The sequence below is a fragment of the Oncorhynchus mykiss genome, chromosome 8 (genome assembly GCF_013265735.2).
Source record: "Oncorhynchus mykiss isolate Arlee chromosome 8, USDA_OmykA_1.1, whole genome shotgun sequence".
In the NCBI taxonomy this organism is placed as follows: Eukaryota; Metazoa; Chordata; class Actinopteri; order Salmoniformes; family Salmonidae; genus Oncorhynchus; species Oncorhynchus mykiss.
In genome coordinates, this window is record NC_048572.1 from 23,787,791 (window position 1) to 23,805,782 (window position 17,992).

General features: G+C 41.2%; 1 protein-coding gene across 1 annotated transcript; it reads right to left on the bottom strand.

The window, feature by feature from the left end:
- Positions 1-4,208: 4,208 nt before the first annotated feature.
- Positions 4,209-17,601, bottom strand: LOC110531080 (zinc transporter 2-like). Its single transcript, XM_021614355.2, has 8 exons — positions 17,096-17,601; positions 8,071-8,279; positions 6,681-6,827; positions 6,352-6,505; positions 5,898-6,135; positions 5,291-5,396; positions 4,963-5,097; positions 4,209-4,767 (listed from the first exon to the last, which is right to left on the bottom strand). The coding sequence occupies exons 1-8, from the start codon at positions 17,179-17,181 to the stop codon at positions 4,622-4,624; spliced, it is 1,221 nt and encodes a 406-aa protein (XP_021470030.2). The 5' UTR covers positions 17,182-17,601; the 3' UTR covers positions 4,209-4,621.
- Between the last annotated feature and the right edge of the window lie 391 nt (positions 17,602-17,992).

The following is a 17,992-nucleotide window of genomic DNA, read 5'->3' on the forward strand; positions in this document are numbered from 1 at the left end:
TGGGGTTCCAAGGAGGGTGCCTGATGAGTTCAAAGCTAGGAATCAGATATTGGTGGTTTAGAATCAAGCATCTTCTGGTGCTCAACTCTCAAATGTAGATTGGATAAATTATCTACTATAACCAACAGCGTTTCATTTACTATACTAGAGATGCGATAAAAGGGTTAGCAGAACAAACAGCTGCAACTAGTTTGATGGTATGGCAGAATAGAATAGCATTGGATATGCTACTGGCTGAGAAGGGAGGGGTGTGTGTGATATTCGGAATGTTGTACTTTTATCCCCGATAACACAGCTCCAGACGGATCAGTGACCAAGGCCCTGGCTGGTTTAACCACATTAGCTCACGAATTAGCAGAGAACTCTGGGGTGGATAATTCTCTAACAAATTGGTTTGACAGTATGTTTGGGAAATGGAAAAATGTCATAATCACTGTGTTGTGGGCAACTTTCACCTGTATGAGTGTTTTGGTCCCATGTGTGAGAGGTTTGATCACCAGGAATCTGGAGAGATCAATAACGCAACAGATGGTGAGATATGGACCGATTCCGAGCTCCGACCAGTGGGATGACAAATAGAGAGCTCCAGGCCTAGGAGATGGCTCTGTTTCTTTTAACTACGAGGAGCCAATGTTAGATGAGACCATTTTCAATGTTTAGACAAGACTTTTCTTTCATGAAGATTATCAATGAAAATCCTAAACCGGAAGAGTTATGATTGGATATAGGCATAGAACAGTCATTGATGAGTATTCGAATGTCATTACATGTATTAGTTTGGTTTATTCTTGTATAACATTTGTTTCCATGTAGTGTTTAATATAATTTTAATTATTTAGTCATTAAGGGTTGATTGATAAAATAATTTCACTCTGAAAACATTAATTGTATGAAATTGATTATAATCTGTGTGTAGTTTTAGTCAAAATTAGAACAAGGACCTTTTGTCCTTTTTTAGTATGTAAACAGGGTGCAAGTGTGAAACAAATTATAAGAGGAGCTATCGACAGACAAGCTGGACTACGGTGTTCCTTACAGGACATTCTGTCTCCACCCGTGGAGAGGAGAAACTGTTAGGCTTGCAGATAATTCTGAAACATATTGCAGATTAAAATATGTAGTGGAAAAACAGACTAAGCAAGTCGTAGCTTAAGATTTTAACATGTTTGTGTGTTATAAATCTGGGTTTGCATTTGATGTTAGGACATCCTCGTGAATAAACATTTTGACTATTGTAAGCTGAGAAATCTGTCTGTTTCATTTAAACCATAATCTTACAAACCCCGGGTTGCATACTGAGTAGATTAATTGAAGTTTACGAACATTGATAACAAAATTCTCATAACAGTTACTGACCTACACAATACCCCATGTCAAAATGGATTTTTATGTTGTTGAATTTTTTACAAATACCTAAATGATTTGGCACAAGTCAATTTGCCACAAGTTGCATGGACTCACGATGTGCAATAATTGTACACACATTAAACCACAAAGACCAGGTAGGTTTTCCAATACCAAAACAAGACAGACATCCCTTTGAGCATGGTGAAGTTATTAATTCATTTGGGTGGTGTATCAATACACCCAGTCACTACAAACATACAGGCGTCCTTCCTTACTCACTTGCCGGAGAAACTGAGGATGGATCAACATTGTAGTAACTCCACAATACTAACCTAATTCACAGAGAGAAAAGGAAGCCTGTACAAAATAATCAATATTCCCAAACATGCAATCTGTTCCCAACAAGGCACTAAAGTAATACTGCAAAGAAATGTGGCAAAGCAATTACTAACTTTTTGTCCCGAATACAAAGTGTTATGTTTGTGGCAAATCCATTACTGAGCACCACTCTACATACAGTGCATTTATACGGAGACTTGATTACACACAGGTGGATTGTATTTATCATCATTAGTCATTTAGGTCAACATTGGATCATTCAGAGATCCTCACTGAACTTCTGGAGAGAGTTTGCTGCATTGAAAGTAAAGGGGCTGAATAATTTTGCACGCCCAATTTTTCAGTTTTTGATTTGTTAAAAAAGTTAATATCCAATAAATGTCGTTCCACTTCATGATTGTGTCCCACTTGTTGTTGATTCTTCACAAAAAAATACAGTTTTATATCTTTATGTTTGAAGCCTGAAATGTGGCAAAAGGTCGCAAAGTTCAAGGGGGCCGAATACTTTCGCAAGGCACTGTATTTTCAAGCATGGTGGTTGCTATGGGTATGCTTGTAATCGTTAGGGACTAGGGAGTTTTCAGAATAAAACGGAATGGAGCTAAATACAGGTAAACTCCTAGAGGAAAACTTGGTTCAGTCTGCTTTCCACCCGACACTGGGAGAATTCACCTTTCAACAGGACAATAACCTAAAACACAAGGCCAAATCTACACCGGAGTTGCTTACCAAGAAGACACTGAATGTTCCTGAGTGGCCAAGTTAGATTTCAGTCAAAACTACGACAAGCCTTAAATGGTTGGGAAGCAATGATAAACAACCATTTTGACCGAGCTTGGAAGACATGGGCAAATGTTGCACAATCGAGGTCTGCTGCAATCGTTGCCAAAGGTGCTTCTACAAAGTATTGACTCAGTGGTGTGAATACTTATGAGATATCTGTATTTCATTTGTAATACATTTGCAACCGTTTCTAAAAACATGTTTTCACTTTGTCATTATGGGGTATTGTGTAAGTGGGAGAGAAATACACTGCTCAAAAAAATAAAGGGAACACTAAAATAACACATCCTAGATCTGAATGAACAAAATATTCTTATTAAATACTTTTTTCTTTACATAGTTGAATGTGCTGACAACAAAATCACAAAAATTATCAATGAAAATCAAATTTATCAACCCATGGAGGTCTGGATTTGGAGTCACACTCAAAATTAAAGTGGAAAATCACACTACAGGCTGATACAACTTTGATGTAATGTCCTTAAAACAAGTCAAAATTAGGCTCAGTAGTGTGTGTGGCCTCCACGTGCCTGTATGACCTCCCTACAACGCCTGGGCATGTTCCTGATGAGGTGGCGGATGGTCTCCTGAGGGATCTCCTCCCAGACCTGGACTAAAGCGTCTGCCAACTCCTGGACAGTCTGTGGTGCAATGGTGGATGGAGCGAGACATGATGTCCCAGATGTGCTCAATTGGATTCAGGTCTGGTGAACGGGCGGGCCAGTCCATAGCATCAATGCCTTCCTCTTGCAGGAACTGCTGACACTCCAGCCACATGAGGTCTAGCATTGTCTTGCATTAGGAGGAACCCAGGGCCAACCGCACCAGCATATGGTCTCACAAGGGGTCTGAGGATCTCATCTCGGTACCTAATGGCAGTCAGGCTACCTCTGGCGAGCACATGGAGGGCTGTGCGGCCCCCCAAAGAAATGCCACCCCACACCATGACTGACCCACCGCCAAACCAGTCATGCTGGAGGATGTTGCAGGCAGCAGAACATTCTCCACAGCGTCTCCAGACTCTGTCCCGTCTGTCACATGTGCTCAGTGTGAACCTGCTTTCATCTGTGAAGAGCACAGGGCGCCAGTGGCGAATTTGCCAATCTTGGTGTTCTCTGGCAAATGACAAATGTCCTGCACGGTGTTGGGCTGTTAGCACAACCCCCGCCTGTGGACGTCGGGCCCTCACACCACCCTCATGGAGTCTGTTTCTGACCGTTTGAGCAGACACATGCACATTTGTGGCCTGCTGGAGGTCATTTTGCAGGGCTCTGGCAGTGCTCCTCCTGCTCCTCCTTGAACAAAGGCGGAGGTAGCGGTCCTGCTGCTGGGTTGTTGCCCTCCTACGGCCTCCTCCACATCTCCTGATGTACTGGCCTGTCTCCTGGTAGCGCCTCCATGCTCTGGACACTACGCTGACAGACACAGCAAACCTTCTTGCCACAGCTCGCATTGATGTGCCATCCTGGATGAGCTGCACTACCTGAGCCACTTATGTGGGTTGTAGACTCCGTCTCATGCTACCACTAGAGTGAAAGCACCACCAGCATTCAAAAGTGACCAAAACATCAGCCAGGAAGCATAGGAACTGAGAAGTGGTCTGTGGTCACCACCTGTAGAGCCACTCCTTTATTGGGGGTGTCTTGCTAATTGCCTATAATTTCCACCTGTTGTCTATTCCATTTGCACAACAGCATGTGAAATGTATTGTCAATCAGTGTTGCTTCCTAAGTGGACAGTTTGATTTCACAGAAGTGTCATTGACTTTACATTGTGTTGTTTAAGTGTTCCCTTTATTTTTTTGAGCAGTGTATATTTATTCCATTTTGAATCCAGGATGTGACAACAATGTGGAATAAGTCAAGGGGTATGAATACCTTCTGAAGGCACTGTATGCTTTTGTATGTATACAGTACCCACTTCCTTTCAAAATGACAGCTCTCTCCTGTCTCCATGGTAGTTGTGAGTCTTAGTCACAGGAGGTTGGTGGCACCTTAATTGGGGAGGACGGGCTCATGGTAATGACTGGAGCGGAATGAGTGGACTGGTATCAAATACATCAAACATGGTTTCCATGTGTTTGATGCCATGCCATTTGCTTTGTTCCAGATATTATTATCAGCCATCCTCCCCTCAGCAGCCTCCACTGCTGTTAGTCCATGGGATCCTGGCAGTGTGTGCAGTAGGCCATGTCATCAGAGTAGGGCTCCACCTGGATGGTGATTCTGTAGAAACCAAACTTGGTTTGAAGGATCTCTGTAGCCTCCTTAAGGACACTCTGGGGATCAGCATTCTCCTCTGGGAAACAACAATGGCCATAACAGATGTCAACAATCATGCCTTTTGGGCTGTAATGTCTAATAGTTTAGTTGCTTGTGTCAACTGGTTTCTGTTGGCCACTACTGGCAGCATGTGAATCAACATGGTAGATTGTGCACGCACAATCTAAATGGAGTGATGTCATGTGTCAGACTAAGGGAGGCTGGGTCTCACCGATGGCTACATGGACGGAGACCAGGGTCTGTCCCGCGGTCAAGGCCCACAGGCGCAGGTTGTGCATAGACTTCACCATCTTCAGAGACAGCAACACCTCCTTCACCGAGTTAAACTCTATTCCCTTAGGAGCCCCTGTAGAATGAGGACAGAGGCCTAGCCCATTCAAAAAAGCTAATGGAACACGAGGCAATGCTTTATTGTGCATTTTTATATAAATAAATGAATTGACAAACTGAGGAAAATGTCTGAATAAACAGTTTTATTGTTTTGAATTCACCTTGGCTCACTTCAGAGCAGGAGAAACGGAAAAGGCTGTTGAGTTTACCTTCCATGAGTATCCTGACAACATCCCTGAGTATGGTGATGGTGGTCCCAAGGACAAACACAGAGAAGAGGAAGGTACAAATGGGATCTGCTACTTTGTATTCAGGCTGCAACAGAAGGTCCACAGGAGAGAGAATGACACAAGCAGAAGACAGTGGCATCAGAGGGTGATGGGGTGCTGCTCTACTGATGCCATAACACATTAGGCCACTTGGATCACAGGGAGGGTTTCTAATGGAAGAGCAACCTCTTGTAGGGTGATGAGACGTTAACCCCTTCCTACTGAGACTGAGCGACATCAATAGCACAACAGTTGTATCTCTCCAAATAGTATATTTTAGATGTCAATTTATGACTTTTTGCCCAAGAACCTGACATTTTCAGTGAACATGAATATGTTGCACTGTAAATAAATACAGTATGGGCCTCCCAAGTGGTGCAGTGCTAGCTTTGCCACTAGAGACCCTGGTTCGAATCCAGGCTCTGTCGCAGCCGGCCACGACAGCGAGACCCATGGGGCGGCGCACAATTTGTAAAATAAATACAGTATAACACAAGCCATAATGTAAGTGTACTGTAAGGTGTAAACACTAGTATTTGTTACTGACCCTGTAGAAGATGACGATGGCAGCCACTAGGACCCCAACACTCTGTAGGAGATCTCCCAACACGTGAATGAAGGCTGCTCTCACACTGGTGTTGCCATGGCCATGACCCAGCAGGGTGTGGGAGTGGCCCACATGGGAGTGGCTGTGACCCAAAGGGCTCTGCCCGTTCTCGTCTATTTGCTGGTAGCCTGAGCTCTGGGCATGGAAGGTGGTGGAGTGGTGGAGGATGTACGCCATGCTAAAGGAGGGAGGGAAGAGGATGATACATGTCCATAGTCTAAAGTTCCTTTATCTTTATCCTTCAGTTTATATGCGCTGATGAACATTAAAAAAGACAACATAGCTGAATGGCTGAACCCAGCTAAGGTATTTACTTCACTATGTGCATTTTGTTCCCCAATCAAGTGCAGATGATTATAACTAAGCTATAAAGCCGTGAGAATGAACCACTCACATGATGTTTACTATGACGGCACAACCGGAGGTGATGAGCATCGCTTGACTGTTGATTTCAAAGTCGTTCTTGACTATCCTCTCAATGGCCAGGTAAACCAGAACCCCAGTCACTATCCAGATGGACATCACTGACACCAGCGCTCCTAGGATCTCTGTGGGGGTTGGAGACAGTGACAATCAGTACCACACATCTGTTGATCCATCATTTTAGAGAATTGAGACCCTGGCTATTACTATTCAGCTATGACAACATTCACCATGTGTTCTGGGGACTAAATGGGAAAGTATCTTCAAAGATGTTTGAAGCTGGTACGTCATGGGCCTAACCTGAGCGGTGCCATCCAAAGGTCATGGTTTTGGTGGGTGGTCTAGAGGAGATCCACAGGGAGAACAGGCTGACCATCATGCTGCCGAAGTCAGTCAGGAGGTGAGCTGCATCTGTCATAATAGCCAAACTGTGGGCCAGGTAGCCACCTGTAGATACACAGACAATGGAGATGTCTCAGAGAGACATAATATTCATGTTTGTCAGGCTTCGACCCCTGGTATCATATAAACACGTAAGATATGGAAAGATGTGTAGAATTGCAGGAAAATAGCTTTAAAACGGCAAAACAAATCTCATCCCCATAAAACGTGTAGAATTGGGCGAAAGTTGCTTGAATTTTTTTTTGGTCCGTCAACAAGAGGGGTGTGAACAGTTTGGGGTCACATGGGTTCAGAGATGGAGGTTAATTACCACGCCGATAAACAACAATATCCAGCCGGACCTTTACCACCTAGGAAATGTATAACCGGACCTTTACCACCTAGGAAATGTATAACCGGACCTTTACCATCTAGGAAATGTATAACCGGACCTTTACCACCTAGGAAATGTATAACCGGACCTTCTCAAATGGTACTTGAGTACCCCTGTTTTAGATGCTATTGATGATGAATGAGTCTCATGAATGAAAGTACAGGCTGTGTTTAAAATAAAAACAACCCAAGTTTTGATTCCCATTACAGCTAAATAAAAATCTACTGATAACATAATGCAAAAACAACGCTTGAAAGAATCTGAGTCATCAGCTAAACTCTGAAATTGCCTCTTGAGATGAAATTGAGTAGTACTGTACAAAAGACAGTAACTTTCATTCCAAATGTCAAGGGAAAGAATTACAGAAACAATTCTGAGTTTCAGTTTCTCCCACAGTAATAGTCGCTGACTAGGAGATAAACGTTGAATATCTTTTTACAACAGTCAGTGTGAAGAAAATGGATGACTCCAAGCCACGGAAGGAAGTCTAGACATTAAATATAGAATCTAAAATGTCACCGTCATGCTTTCCTCACTTTTACCTCCTCTCCATTGTGCTTTGGGCTGACAGGACATTTGTCTTTTTTCCAGGGGAGGATTTCGACATGAAAGGCTGGACACATTTCTAGTAGCCTCTAAAACGTCATTACAGAGAACTGCCCACGGTGCTACTGACTCAGATGGCCTTAAACCTAGTTTTCACTGGCAGTGATCACCAAAAAACTTCACCTTCACTTCAAAGTTTAAGGAACCTACTCATAGTTTGTATAGATTACAGTTTGTGGACAATCGTTTTTCCTATATGTGACCAGGAATTTAAAAAAAAACATTACTCTGATCTCAGTAGTCAATAGCTTCTAATAAGGGGCCTAATAAGAGCATTTTAGCCTGAGGAATATTATCACCCAGCCTTACCTATGATCTCTCCGATCATGAAGATGAGGCACACAATGGAGGCGATGTACAGCTTCTTCTTAGCCAGCAGCGCGTCATGGTTCTCCTCACTCACTGCTTTGTTATCGTGGCAATGGGCGCCAACAGGCTGCTTCAGCTTAATGGCACCAGCCACATCTTCCTTCTCAAGTGGGAAGTTGGGATAGTCTTCTTTGGAGTCTGAAGAGGAACTGGGATGGGAAAGGAAACGACAACGTCATTTATGAAACATACATACAGTAGGTCTGCCCCTGTCTTATGATCTTTTCATAAGATGATACTGCATAACAACCTAAAGTATATCGAATGGACTTGGATGTTTTCATATGTATATGCATTGTAAAAATACACATGGTTTTGTTGGAGTTGATGTTCAGCCCCTGTCTGCTTGTATCATCAGAATGTAGCGCACTCCCACAGAGATCTGATTACATCTCAATCAGAAAATCTCTCTCAATTCAATAAATGCTTTATTGGCATGAATGGGTGGTTGCCACCGTTGCCAAAGCAATGTATATCAAGTATTACATAAATGAACAATATGTTGAGTATCTATAATAATATATATATAAACAAAAATAATTATACATGGAAAATAATACACAAAAAAGAAAACATACCACAACTATTCTCTCCCCATGTGCAATGAGGATGATGAGACTAAATGAAGTGGAAAAACTCTAATTTTGGCTTCCAGGAGATAACCCAGCTCTGGGCCCCGACTCCATCAGTCCAGCGACACGCAGGTTAAAAGGAGCCGGCCAAGTGGAAAACAGCTTCTGTTTAATCACACCATGGGGACATGAGAACAAATACACCCCCTCACACCCAACGCATGGAGGCTATTCAAATGTCCGTCTGTCATACATAAGTGGCAATGGCTGGAGCGGAATAAGTTGAATGGTATCAAACACATGGTTTGATACCACTCCATTGCAGCCATTATATTGCGCCGTCCTCCCCTCAGCAGCCTCCACTGGTTCATCAAAATTCTAAGATGGATATTTGACAAAGCCGCAACATAGGCTCATTACAGTTTTACACAGGGATTTCTTACCCACAGTAAATATTTTACATCTTGTCCAATCTGGATTAATTCTAGAGCATAGATTTAGAATCAAACATTAATGCAAATTAGTTCAATGTTCTACAATGGTTCTGCAGCAGTGTCTTGTACACTACTGGGCTCTCTTCTCCCTCCCAAACTAACTCACACTGCATTCAGTTATTTCCTTCAACTGTCTTGCTCCTGTAGATTTAAAACAAAAAAATACAATTGTTTTTTTAAAACAAGATACACATAAATGTATTTGGTGTAGACTATGATTGATCAAATGTGTTTCCAGGTTTCTGTGCTCAAGACAAGCAGACTAAAGAGCCTGAGGAGAGACTCGGCGTATTCACACCCCTCAACTTTTTCCACATTTTGTTGGGTTACAGCCTCCACAATACTAACCTAAATTAGAGTGAAAAGAAGGAAGTCTATACAGAATATAAATATTCCAAAACATGCATCCTGTTTGCAATAAGGTACTAAAGTAATAATGCAAAAAACGTGGCAAAGAAATACAGTTTTGTCCTGAATATAAAGCATTATGTTTGGGGCAAATCCAACACATTAGTAAGTATAACTTCATATTTTCAGGCATGGTGGTAGCTGCATCATGATATGCTGGTCATCGGGAAGGACTATGGAATTTTTTTAGGATAAAAAGAAACGGAATAGAGCTAAGCACAGGCAAAATCCTAGAGGAAAACCTGGTTCAGTCTGCTTTCCATCTGACAGAGACAAATTCACATTTCAGCAGGACAATAACCTAAAACATAAGGCCAAATATACACTGGAGTTGCTTACCAAGACAACATAATGTTCCTGAGTGGCCTGCTTAAAGTTGACTTAAAAAAAATAAAAATAAAAATCGTCATGAAAACCCATGGCAGCACTTGATAATGGATGTCGAGCATTGATCAAAAACCAACTCGACAGAGCTTGAAGAGTAACATTTTAAATTTCAAAAAATAAAAAAGGCAAATATTGTACAATCCAAGTGTGCAAAGCTCTTCGAGAAAGTCAAGGGGTGTGAATACTTTCTGAAGGCATTGTATGGTTTTAAACACTGGAAAAATCACATGACTGCACTAGGCCTTTAAGAAATACATTTGAAAAGACAGCCTGAAGACTCTTAGTTTTTATTTGTTTAGACCTGCTGTTTAAATGATTAGTCAGCAAACGATTAATTAGCTGGAAAATGAAATTCTGTTTGCTTTGCTCATCCTGGAAAGCCATTGGCACTGTAGAGACGTTGGCATAGGCCTATCACATGCCATGTTGGATCATTTAGGGACATTTTGGGAAATGTAATAAATGATGGTGCTGTGTTGTTCAAAGGGCTGGTCAAAATATGATGAATCCACTGAAGTCTGATGAACTACTGTTTTCATGGCCCATTTTACTATCATCTTCAATAATAGAGAGAGACGGGCGGGAGCAGGGATTCTTGAGGTCATTTGGTACAAAAGATCTTGACAGCAATCTGAAATGTGATGCCAGAGCACTATTACCTTGGTGCCTTTTATTGAGTGGGACGTCTGGAAATAGGTCTGTCATAAGGCTAATAGCCATTAATGTTAGCCAGACTGACAAGGCCCCAACCCCAAATTCAAGCATGATTAATCAAAGAGTTTCAGATTTTCAGACACAAGGGAACTGGCCTGCTCAGCCTGTCTATAGAACCTGACACTGATGCTGGACAGCAGCCAGTAGACCTTGCACTGCTGTCTGCAATTATGATCTTAGAAGAAGCTCTGCAGTTGCATCCACATTGTAGCCTATAACATTTTCTCTCCTAATTCAATTCTTAAATCTGTCATTTCGTCTTTATTCCGTCCATTTAAAATAAAAGGTCCAATGCTGATTTTATCTCAATATTAAATAATTTATGGGTAACAATTAGGTTAAGTACCTTGCGTTCAATTAAAATGGTCAAAAATAAACAAAAATAGCTTCTTAGCAAAGAGCAATTTCTCAAGCAAGAATTTTGCTAGGACTATCTGGGAGTGGTCTGAGTGGAGAGGGGAAACCTGAAAATTTGCTGTTATTGGCAGAGAGGTATCAAACTCACTTTCTTGTTGGTCTATTAACTAATTTACCGCCTGATGATGTCACCAGGCAGGCCAAGACGCCATCCCACCAAAACAGGCAGAAATGTAAGGTGTTTATTCCCCAACAGCTGTTACACTAAAAGGGCATTATCATAACGTTCACAGTATTATTCTAACCTCAGTGGGAATATACACTACATGACAAAAAGTATGTGGACACCTGCTCGTCGAACATCTCATTCCAAAATCATGGGCATTAATATGGAGTTGGTCACAGTTTGCTGCTATAACAGCCTCCACTCTTCTGGGAAGGCTTTCCACTAGTTGTTGGAACATTGCTAAGGGGACTTGCTTCCATTCAGTCACAAGAGCATTGGTGAAGCCGGGCAATGATGTTGGCCGATTAGTCTTGGCTCGCAGTCGGCATTCCAATTCATCCCTAAGGTGTTCGACGGGGTTGAGGTCAGGGCTCTGTGCAGGCCAGTCAGGTTCTTACACACAGATCTCGACAAACCATTTCTGTATGGACCTCGCTTTGTGCACCGGGGAATCATCCTGAATCAGGAAAGTGCATTCCGCCAGCTGTTGCCACAAAGTTGGAAGCACAGAATCATCTAGAATGGCATTGTATGCTGTAGCGTTAAGATCTCCCTTCACTGGAACTGTTCCTTCTCCACCAAACATTACAGTTGACACTATGCATTGAGGCAGGTAGCGTTCTCCTGGCATCTGCCAAACCCAGATCCGCTATCGAACTGCCAGCTGGTGAAGCATGATTCATCACTCAAGAGAATGCGTTTCCACTACTCCAGAGTCCAATTACGACGAGCTTTACACCACTCCAGCCGACACTTGGCATTGTGCATAGTGATCTTAAGCTTGTGTGCAGCTGCTCAGCCTTGGAAACCCATTTTATGAAGCTCCCGACGTAGTTATTGTGCTGGCATTGCTTCCAGAGGCAGTTTGGAACTCGTTAGTGAGTGTTGCAACCGAGGACAGACGTGTTACATGCTTCAGCACGCGGTGGTCCCATTCTGTGAGCTTGTGTGGCCTACCACTTCATGGCTGAGCCGTTGTTGCTCCTAGATGTTGCCACTTCACAATAACAGCACTTAGTTGACCAGGGCAGCTTTAGGAGGGCAGAAATTGCACGAACTGACTTATAGGAAAGGTGGCATCCTATGATGGTGCCACATTGAAAGTCTCTGAGCTCTTCAGTAAGGCCAGTCTACTGTTAATGTTTGTCTAGGAAGATTGCATGGCTGTGTGCTCAATTTTATACAACTGTCAGCAACGGGCGTGGCTGAAACAGCCAAATCCACTAATTTGAAGAGGGGTCCACATACTTTTGTCTATGTAGTGTTTATAAAACACAGGGAACTCATGTGTTTGACTGCACTGGGCCTTTAAAAACACATAGGCTATATTGACTCCATCCTCTCCCACATGGTAATCTTGTTTTCAAGAACACATGCACAGCTTGCAGCAAAGATTTCTCAGGCATGGGTGACTGACAGTAAAGACCATCCTACTTTGCTGATCTGAAGACTCTGGGACACGGGGACACTGCAACACCCTCATCCCCACACACTGTGTGCACACTTAAAACATGCCATAAATTTCACACTGAAATACTTCCAGGTTTGGTGTTACCTGTTGCAACATCAGTCTCGCTCTCATAATTATTGTCCCAGATTTAGAATGCATGGGGCTGTCAAGCAACCCATTTCATTTCTACTTCTGTTTTACATTATCAAAGCTCAGATTGTATCAAAGTCCTGTTGTCATTGCTGAACGCACACTGATCTCACTGGCACCGTTTACATACAGTGGGGCAAAAAAGTATGTAGTCAGCCACCAATTGTGCAAGTTCTCCCACTTAAAAAGATGAGGCCTGTAATTTTCATCATAGGTACACTTCAACTATGACAGACAATTTTTTTTTTTTCTTCAGAAAATCACATTGTAGGATTTTTTATGAATTTATTTGCAAATTATGGTGGAAAATAGGTATTTGGTCAATAACAAAAGTTTCTCTCAATACTTTGTTATATACCCTTTGTTGGCAATGACAGAGGTCAAACGTTTTCTGTAAGTCTTCACAAGGTTTTCACACACTGTTGCTGGTATTTTGGCCCATTCCTCCATGCATATCTCCTCTAGAGCAGTGATGTTTTGGGGCTGTTGCTGGGCAACACGGACTTTCAACTCCCTCCAAAGATTTTCTATGGGGTTGAGATCTGGAAACTGGCTAGGCCACTCCAGGACCTTGAAATTCTTCTTACGAAGCCACTCCTTCGTTGCCCGGGCGGTGTGTTTGGGATCATTGTCATGCTAAAGACCCAGCCACGTTTCATCTTCAATGCCCTTGCTGATGGTAGGCTTTGTTAATTTGGTCCCAGCTCTCTGCAGGTCATTCACTAGGTCCCCCTGTGTGGTTCTGGGATTTTTGCTCACCGTTCTTGTGATCATTTTGACCCCACGGGGTGAGATCTTGCGTGGAGCCCCAGATCGAGGGAGATTATCAGTGGTCTTGTATGTCTTCCATTTCCTAATAATTGCTCACACAGTTGATTTCTTCAAACCAAGCTACTTACCTATTGCAGATTCAGTCTTCCCAGCCTGGTGCAGGTCTACAATTTTGTTTCTGGTGTCCTTTGACAGCTCTTTGGTCTTGGCCATAGTGGAGTTTGGAGTGTGACTGTTTGAGGTTGTGGACAGGTGTCTTTTATACTGATAACAAGTTCAAAAAGGTGCCATTAATACAGGTAATGAGTGGAGGACAGAGGAGCCTCTTAAAGAAGTTACAGGTCTGTGAGAGCCAGAAATCTTGCTTGTTTGTAGGTGACCAAATAATTATTTTCCACCATAATTTGCAAATAAATTCATTAAAAATCCTACAATGTGATTTTCTGGTGAAAAAAAAAATCTAATTTTGTCTGTCATAGTTGAAGTGTACCTATGATGAAAATTACAGGCCTCTCTCATCTTTTTAAGTGGGAGAACTTGCACAATTGGTGGCTGACTAAATACTTTTTTGCCCCACTGTAATAGAACCCAATTAGCCTATCTGTAAAAAAAAAGTATCACTTTAGTTTAGTAAGGTATGTAAGGGTAAGTAGAATGGCAAATAGCGTTAGAAAATAACTATTGTGTTGGTGTTTATGGAGGGTCAAAATCCATGAGAGTTATCCAAAAGGTCATGAACTGTCAAAATCATATTTTACATTAAATTGGATGATATTTCGATGAAACCAGATCAAAGTATGACCAAAGTATAAACAATGACTGTTGCTTCTACACTGAAAGTTTGATCATAAAGTTACTGGTCCCCCCCCCCCCCTCCCCCTCCCCCTCCCCCCAAGCCAAACACTTGGATTCAGAATTCAGGATTATTATGGGGATAGGCTGACATCTCATTTTAATAAACCAATTATATTAAGATATTATCTTACCTAATTTAAATAAGTACCTAGTTGTAACCAACATTGGAGAATGTGTTTGCAGAGGGGAGTAGTATAGCTAGATAGCTAATCTACTGGTGCCAAAACTTGACTGTAGGGTGTCAACAAATTAAAGTTTGCACCATTCATCTATGACAAAGATACTTATATGTTTCTGGTGTCATCTAGTTACTGGCTAGCTAGGTCTTCAGCCAGCATGGAACAAAAGGAGTTATCATGTCAACACATCCTTCAGTGCCTCTGTGAAGTGCATCACAAGAGACATGGCAAACGGGAGATAAAAAAAATGATTGATGCAATTTCAATGTTGTTTGAGTTGCATTGATTATCACCAAATTAGCTTGAGATGATTTTACTGCTACCCTGCTCACTATATCCAAGTTTCTTGACATGGCATTTCGAAGAGCTATCAGTCAGGGAGAGCTCGTGAATATAAGCCTGGTAGCCTGGTAGTTAGCAGTGAGAGGAAAAAGTACTTGAGCATTTCTATCACAAACCAATATTATGGGAATCAGAATAACTGTTCGGGATCTTTAACTAAAAATGAAATGATGTTATTAAAATCCAATAGCATTGTCGGATCATTTGATTAAAGACATTAAAAATAAATATAAATAAATATAAATAAATATAAAATCGTGGGGCATTTCCTACAGGCCTATTAATACCGTTAACTAAACACACTTTGGCTTCCTACTGGGCACATACATCAGTTCAACGTCTAGTTTTGATTTACATTTGGTTCAGTTGTCAACTAACGTGAAATCAACAAAACATGTCACCATGTCTGGGTGAGAAAAAAAAGATAAATCCCTTAGATTAAAGACTTTCTGCAATTGCAAACAGTTTTCCACGTTGATTCAACGTCATCATACATTGATTTTTTTTGTTTCTGTTGAAATGACGTGGAAACAATGTTTATTCAACCAGTTTTTGCCGAATGGGTTATGACTTTTCCTTGGAGATAGCCAGGTCTCGCCAGCACTCTGAATCCAGTGTAGGCCCAATTCCCATATGATAATCCACATGTACTTCCCTAAGGATAGGGTATTAGCTATTCATATTTTAATACATTCCCAAAATCAATATAACGTAATGGATTCTATAGTTTATTTGTTGCAATATAAGTTTATTATTTCTATTCACGTCAATAACCAACTTGAGTGGGAAAAAAACGAGCATTTGTCAAATGTTTTTTTATTTATTTAGCCTTTATTTAATTAGGAAAGTCAGTTAAGGACAAATGATTATTTAGAGTCTTTACGCGACTGCTGTCCATGGTGCTGAAATCAAATCATCTTCATTCAACCTTTTGTTTTTGCGATTACAATTGCTATACCATTGGGAATCAAATATTAAACCCAATAGGCTACTAAAATAGACTAATAGTTTTCGTTTAGGTTACACTATTTTGTATTTATATTTTTTTTTACACAAATAGGTAGACCTAATAATCTATTTAGCTTGTCTATTTTTTTTATAAACATGACTTTCCCCCCCCATGCACATTTTAAATAGATAACTATTTCAAGGATTTTCTTAAATCCATTGGCAGTACATTGTAATTTTACAAAAATATAGCTCACTAAATAAAATTGTCTACAATTTTGTATCAGAACATTTTAAAAGTGACGGATAAAAATCTGCAAACGCCCAGTGAAAATCACTTTTTTTTTTTACTATTACTTAAAAATGAGTTAATATAATTGCAAAGGTCTCAGGGTGTTTCGCCATTCTCCCATCAGATCCCGTAATGAGAGATTAGTTTTTACCAGTGATCATGGAACTTCCCTCGGGCCATTCGTCAAATAATGTCCAAAACGAAGCCAAGCATGGAAATTATTTGTTCATTCAGACAAAACATTTCACACACTACCTGCTTATTGGCAGCACCCGGGCAGGTTAAGAATAGACTCAGCGTGAATAAAGCTAAATTCGGCAACTACGGTTCTATTACACCGGACCCTTGGAAATTAGGCTACAAATGTGAATGTCTTCTATGTGCAGCGTGAGCTATCCCCGCATGGGATGTGTAGCCTACTTCGTGGAAACATACATTTTCGTTGCATTACCGCATGTTTTCAGAAACAGGACTATCAGTTTGGTGTTGGTTGCCTATGTCTCCAACAATTACAATAAGCTACACTAACTACAGTTTAAAACAATCACAGCACAAGATAAAGTGTACACCTACAGTACTGCCCTGCACCGTAGCCTAAATATTTTCAGTTTGATAAACCCTTAAAATTACTGCATAAAATAAAATAGACCAGTCTACTGTGTTTGTATAATTGTACAAATATATTCTCCCTCTTTGTAGGCTAATGCGCAACCTAAAATATCAGAATATGGCATGTAGAATGAACCAAATATCACAACATCTATATTATTTTGGCTTCATATGAAATAATCACAGCTCAAAGGGAAAAAAATGTCATTACCTTTTCAGTGAATACATTTTGGCATTCATCTCGTGCACGAGGTGAGATTTCTCGGAATTTCTTCCTGAATTCACAGTGGTATCCATGTTCGTGTCTTGTCACCCGTTGTATCTAACAAATTAAGCAGAATCTGAAGATGTGGAGTTTCACGGCGATTAGTATCTTAAATGGCACTGAGAAAAGTCGTCCAAGCCATACCAACTGTGCTAATAAAACTAATTAAATCCTTCATGGCAATAAGTATCACCAGTTGCAAATATCGGACCCGATACAAACTAGTAGCCTACTCTCAATTCCACTGCTGCAGTAGCCTATAGCCCAAGTGGTGAACTTGGCTGTGAATGTGCAGGCGTTTGCTTTGGTGCAGCTACAAGTCACAACTGACTGGAAAAGGTCAAGCCCTTAAAAAGGTATCGACAGCGTGTGTCGACGTCAAAAAAGTGCAAGATATTTCGGCGGCTAACCTAGCAAATTGAGAGGAATAGAAAGTTTAGAATTGTGATTGTGTCCTTCGTTACAGTGCAAAAGCCTGTATCTACAAGTAGGCTGCTACCTATTACTAAAAGCTTCATTAACGTCGTGGACATTGACCGTAGCCTATAGTTTATTCAATGAGCATTTCCAAATTAAACGGCATTGTTATGACATGCAAATAGCATCAGACATTCAGAGGTAAAACAACTTTTCAGCATGTCCAAATTCAATATCAGGTTGCACCTATGCCAATGACTAGAGTAGAACCAGCCAGGATTTTCTTCGAATGCTGTGTGCATTAAAAAAAAACTGAGTCAAATTCGCGGAATACCTTTGGCACACATCAAGCGGTAAGGATGGAGCAGAGAGATCGATTGAGGACTTGAGTGCCCCAAATCCTTTTTTAGCATGGGCAGCGCCATT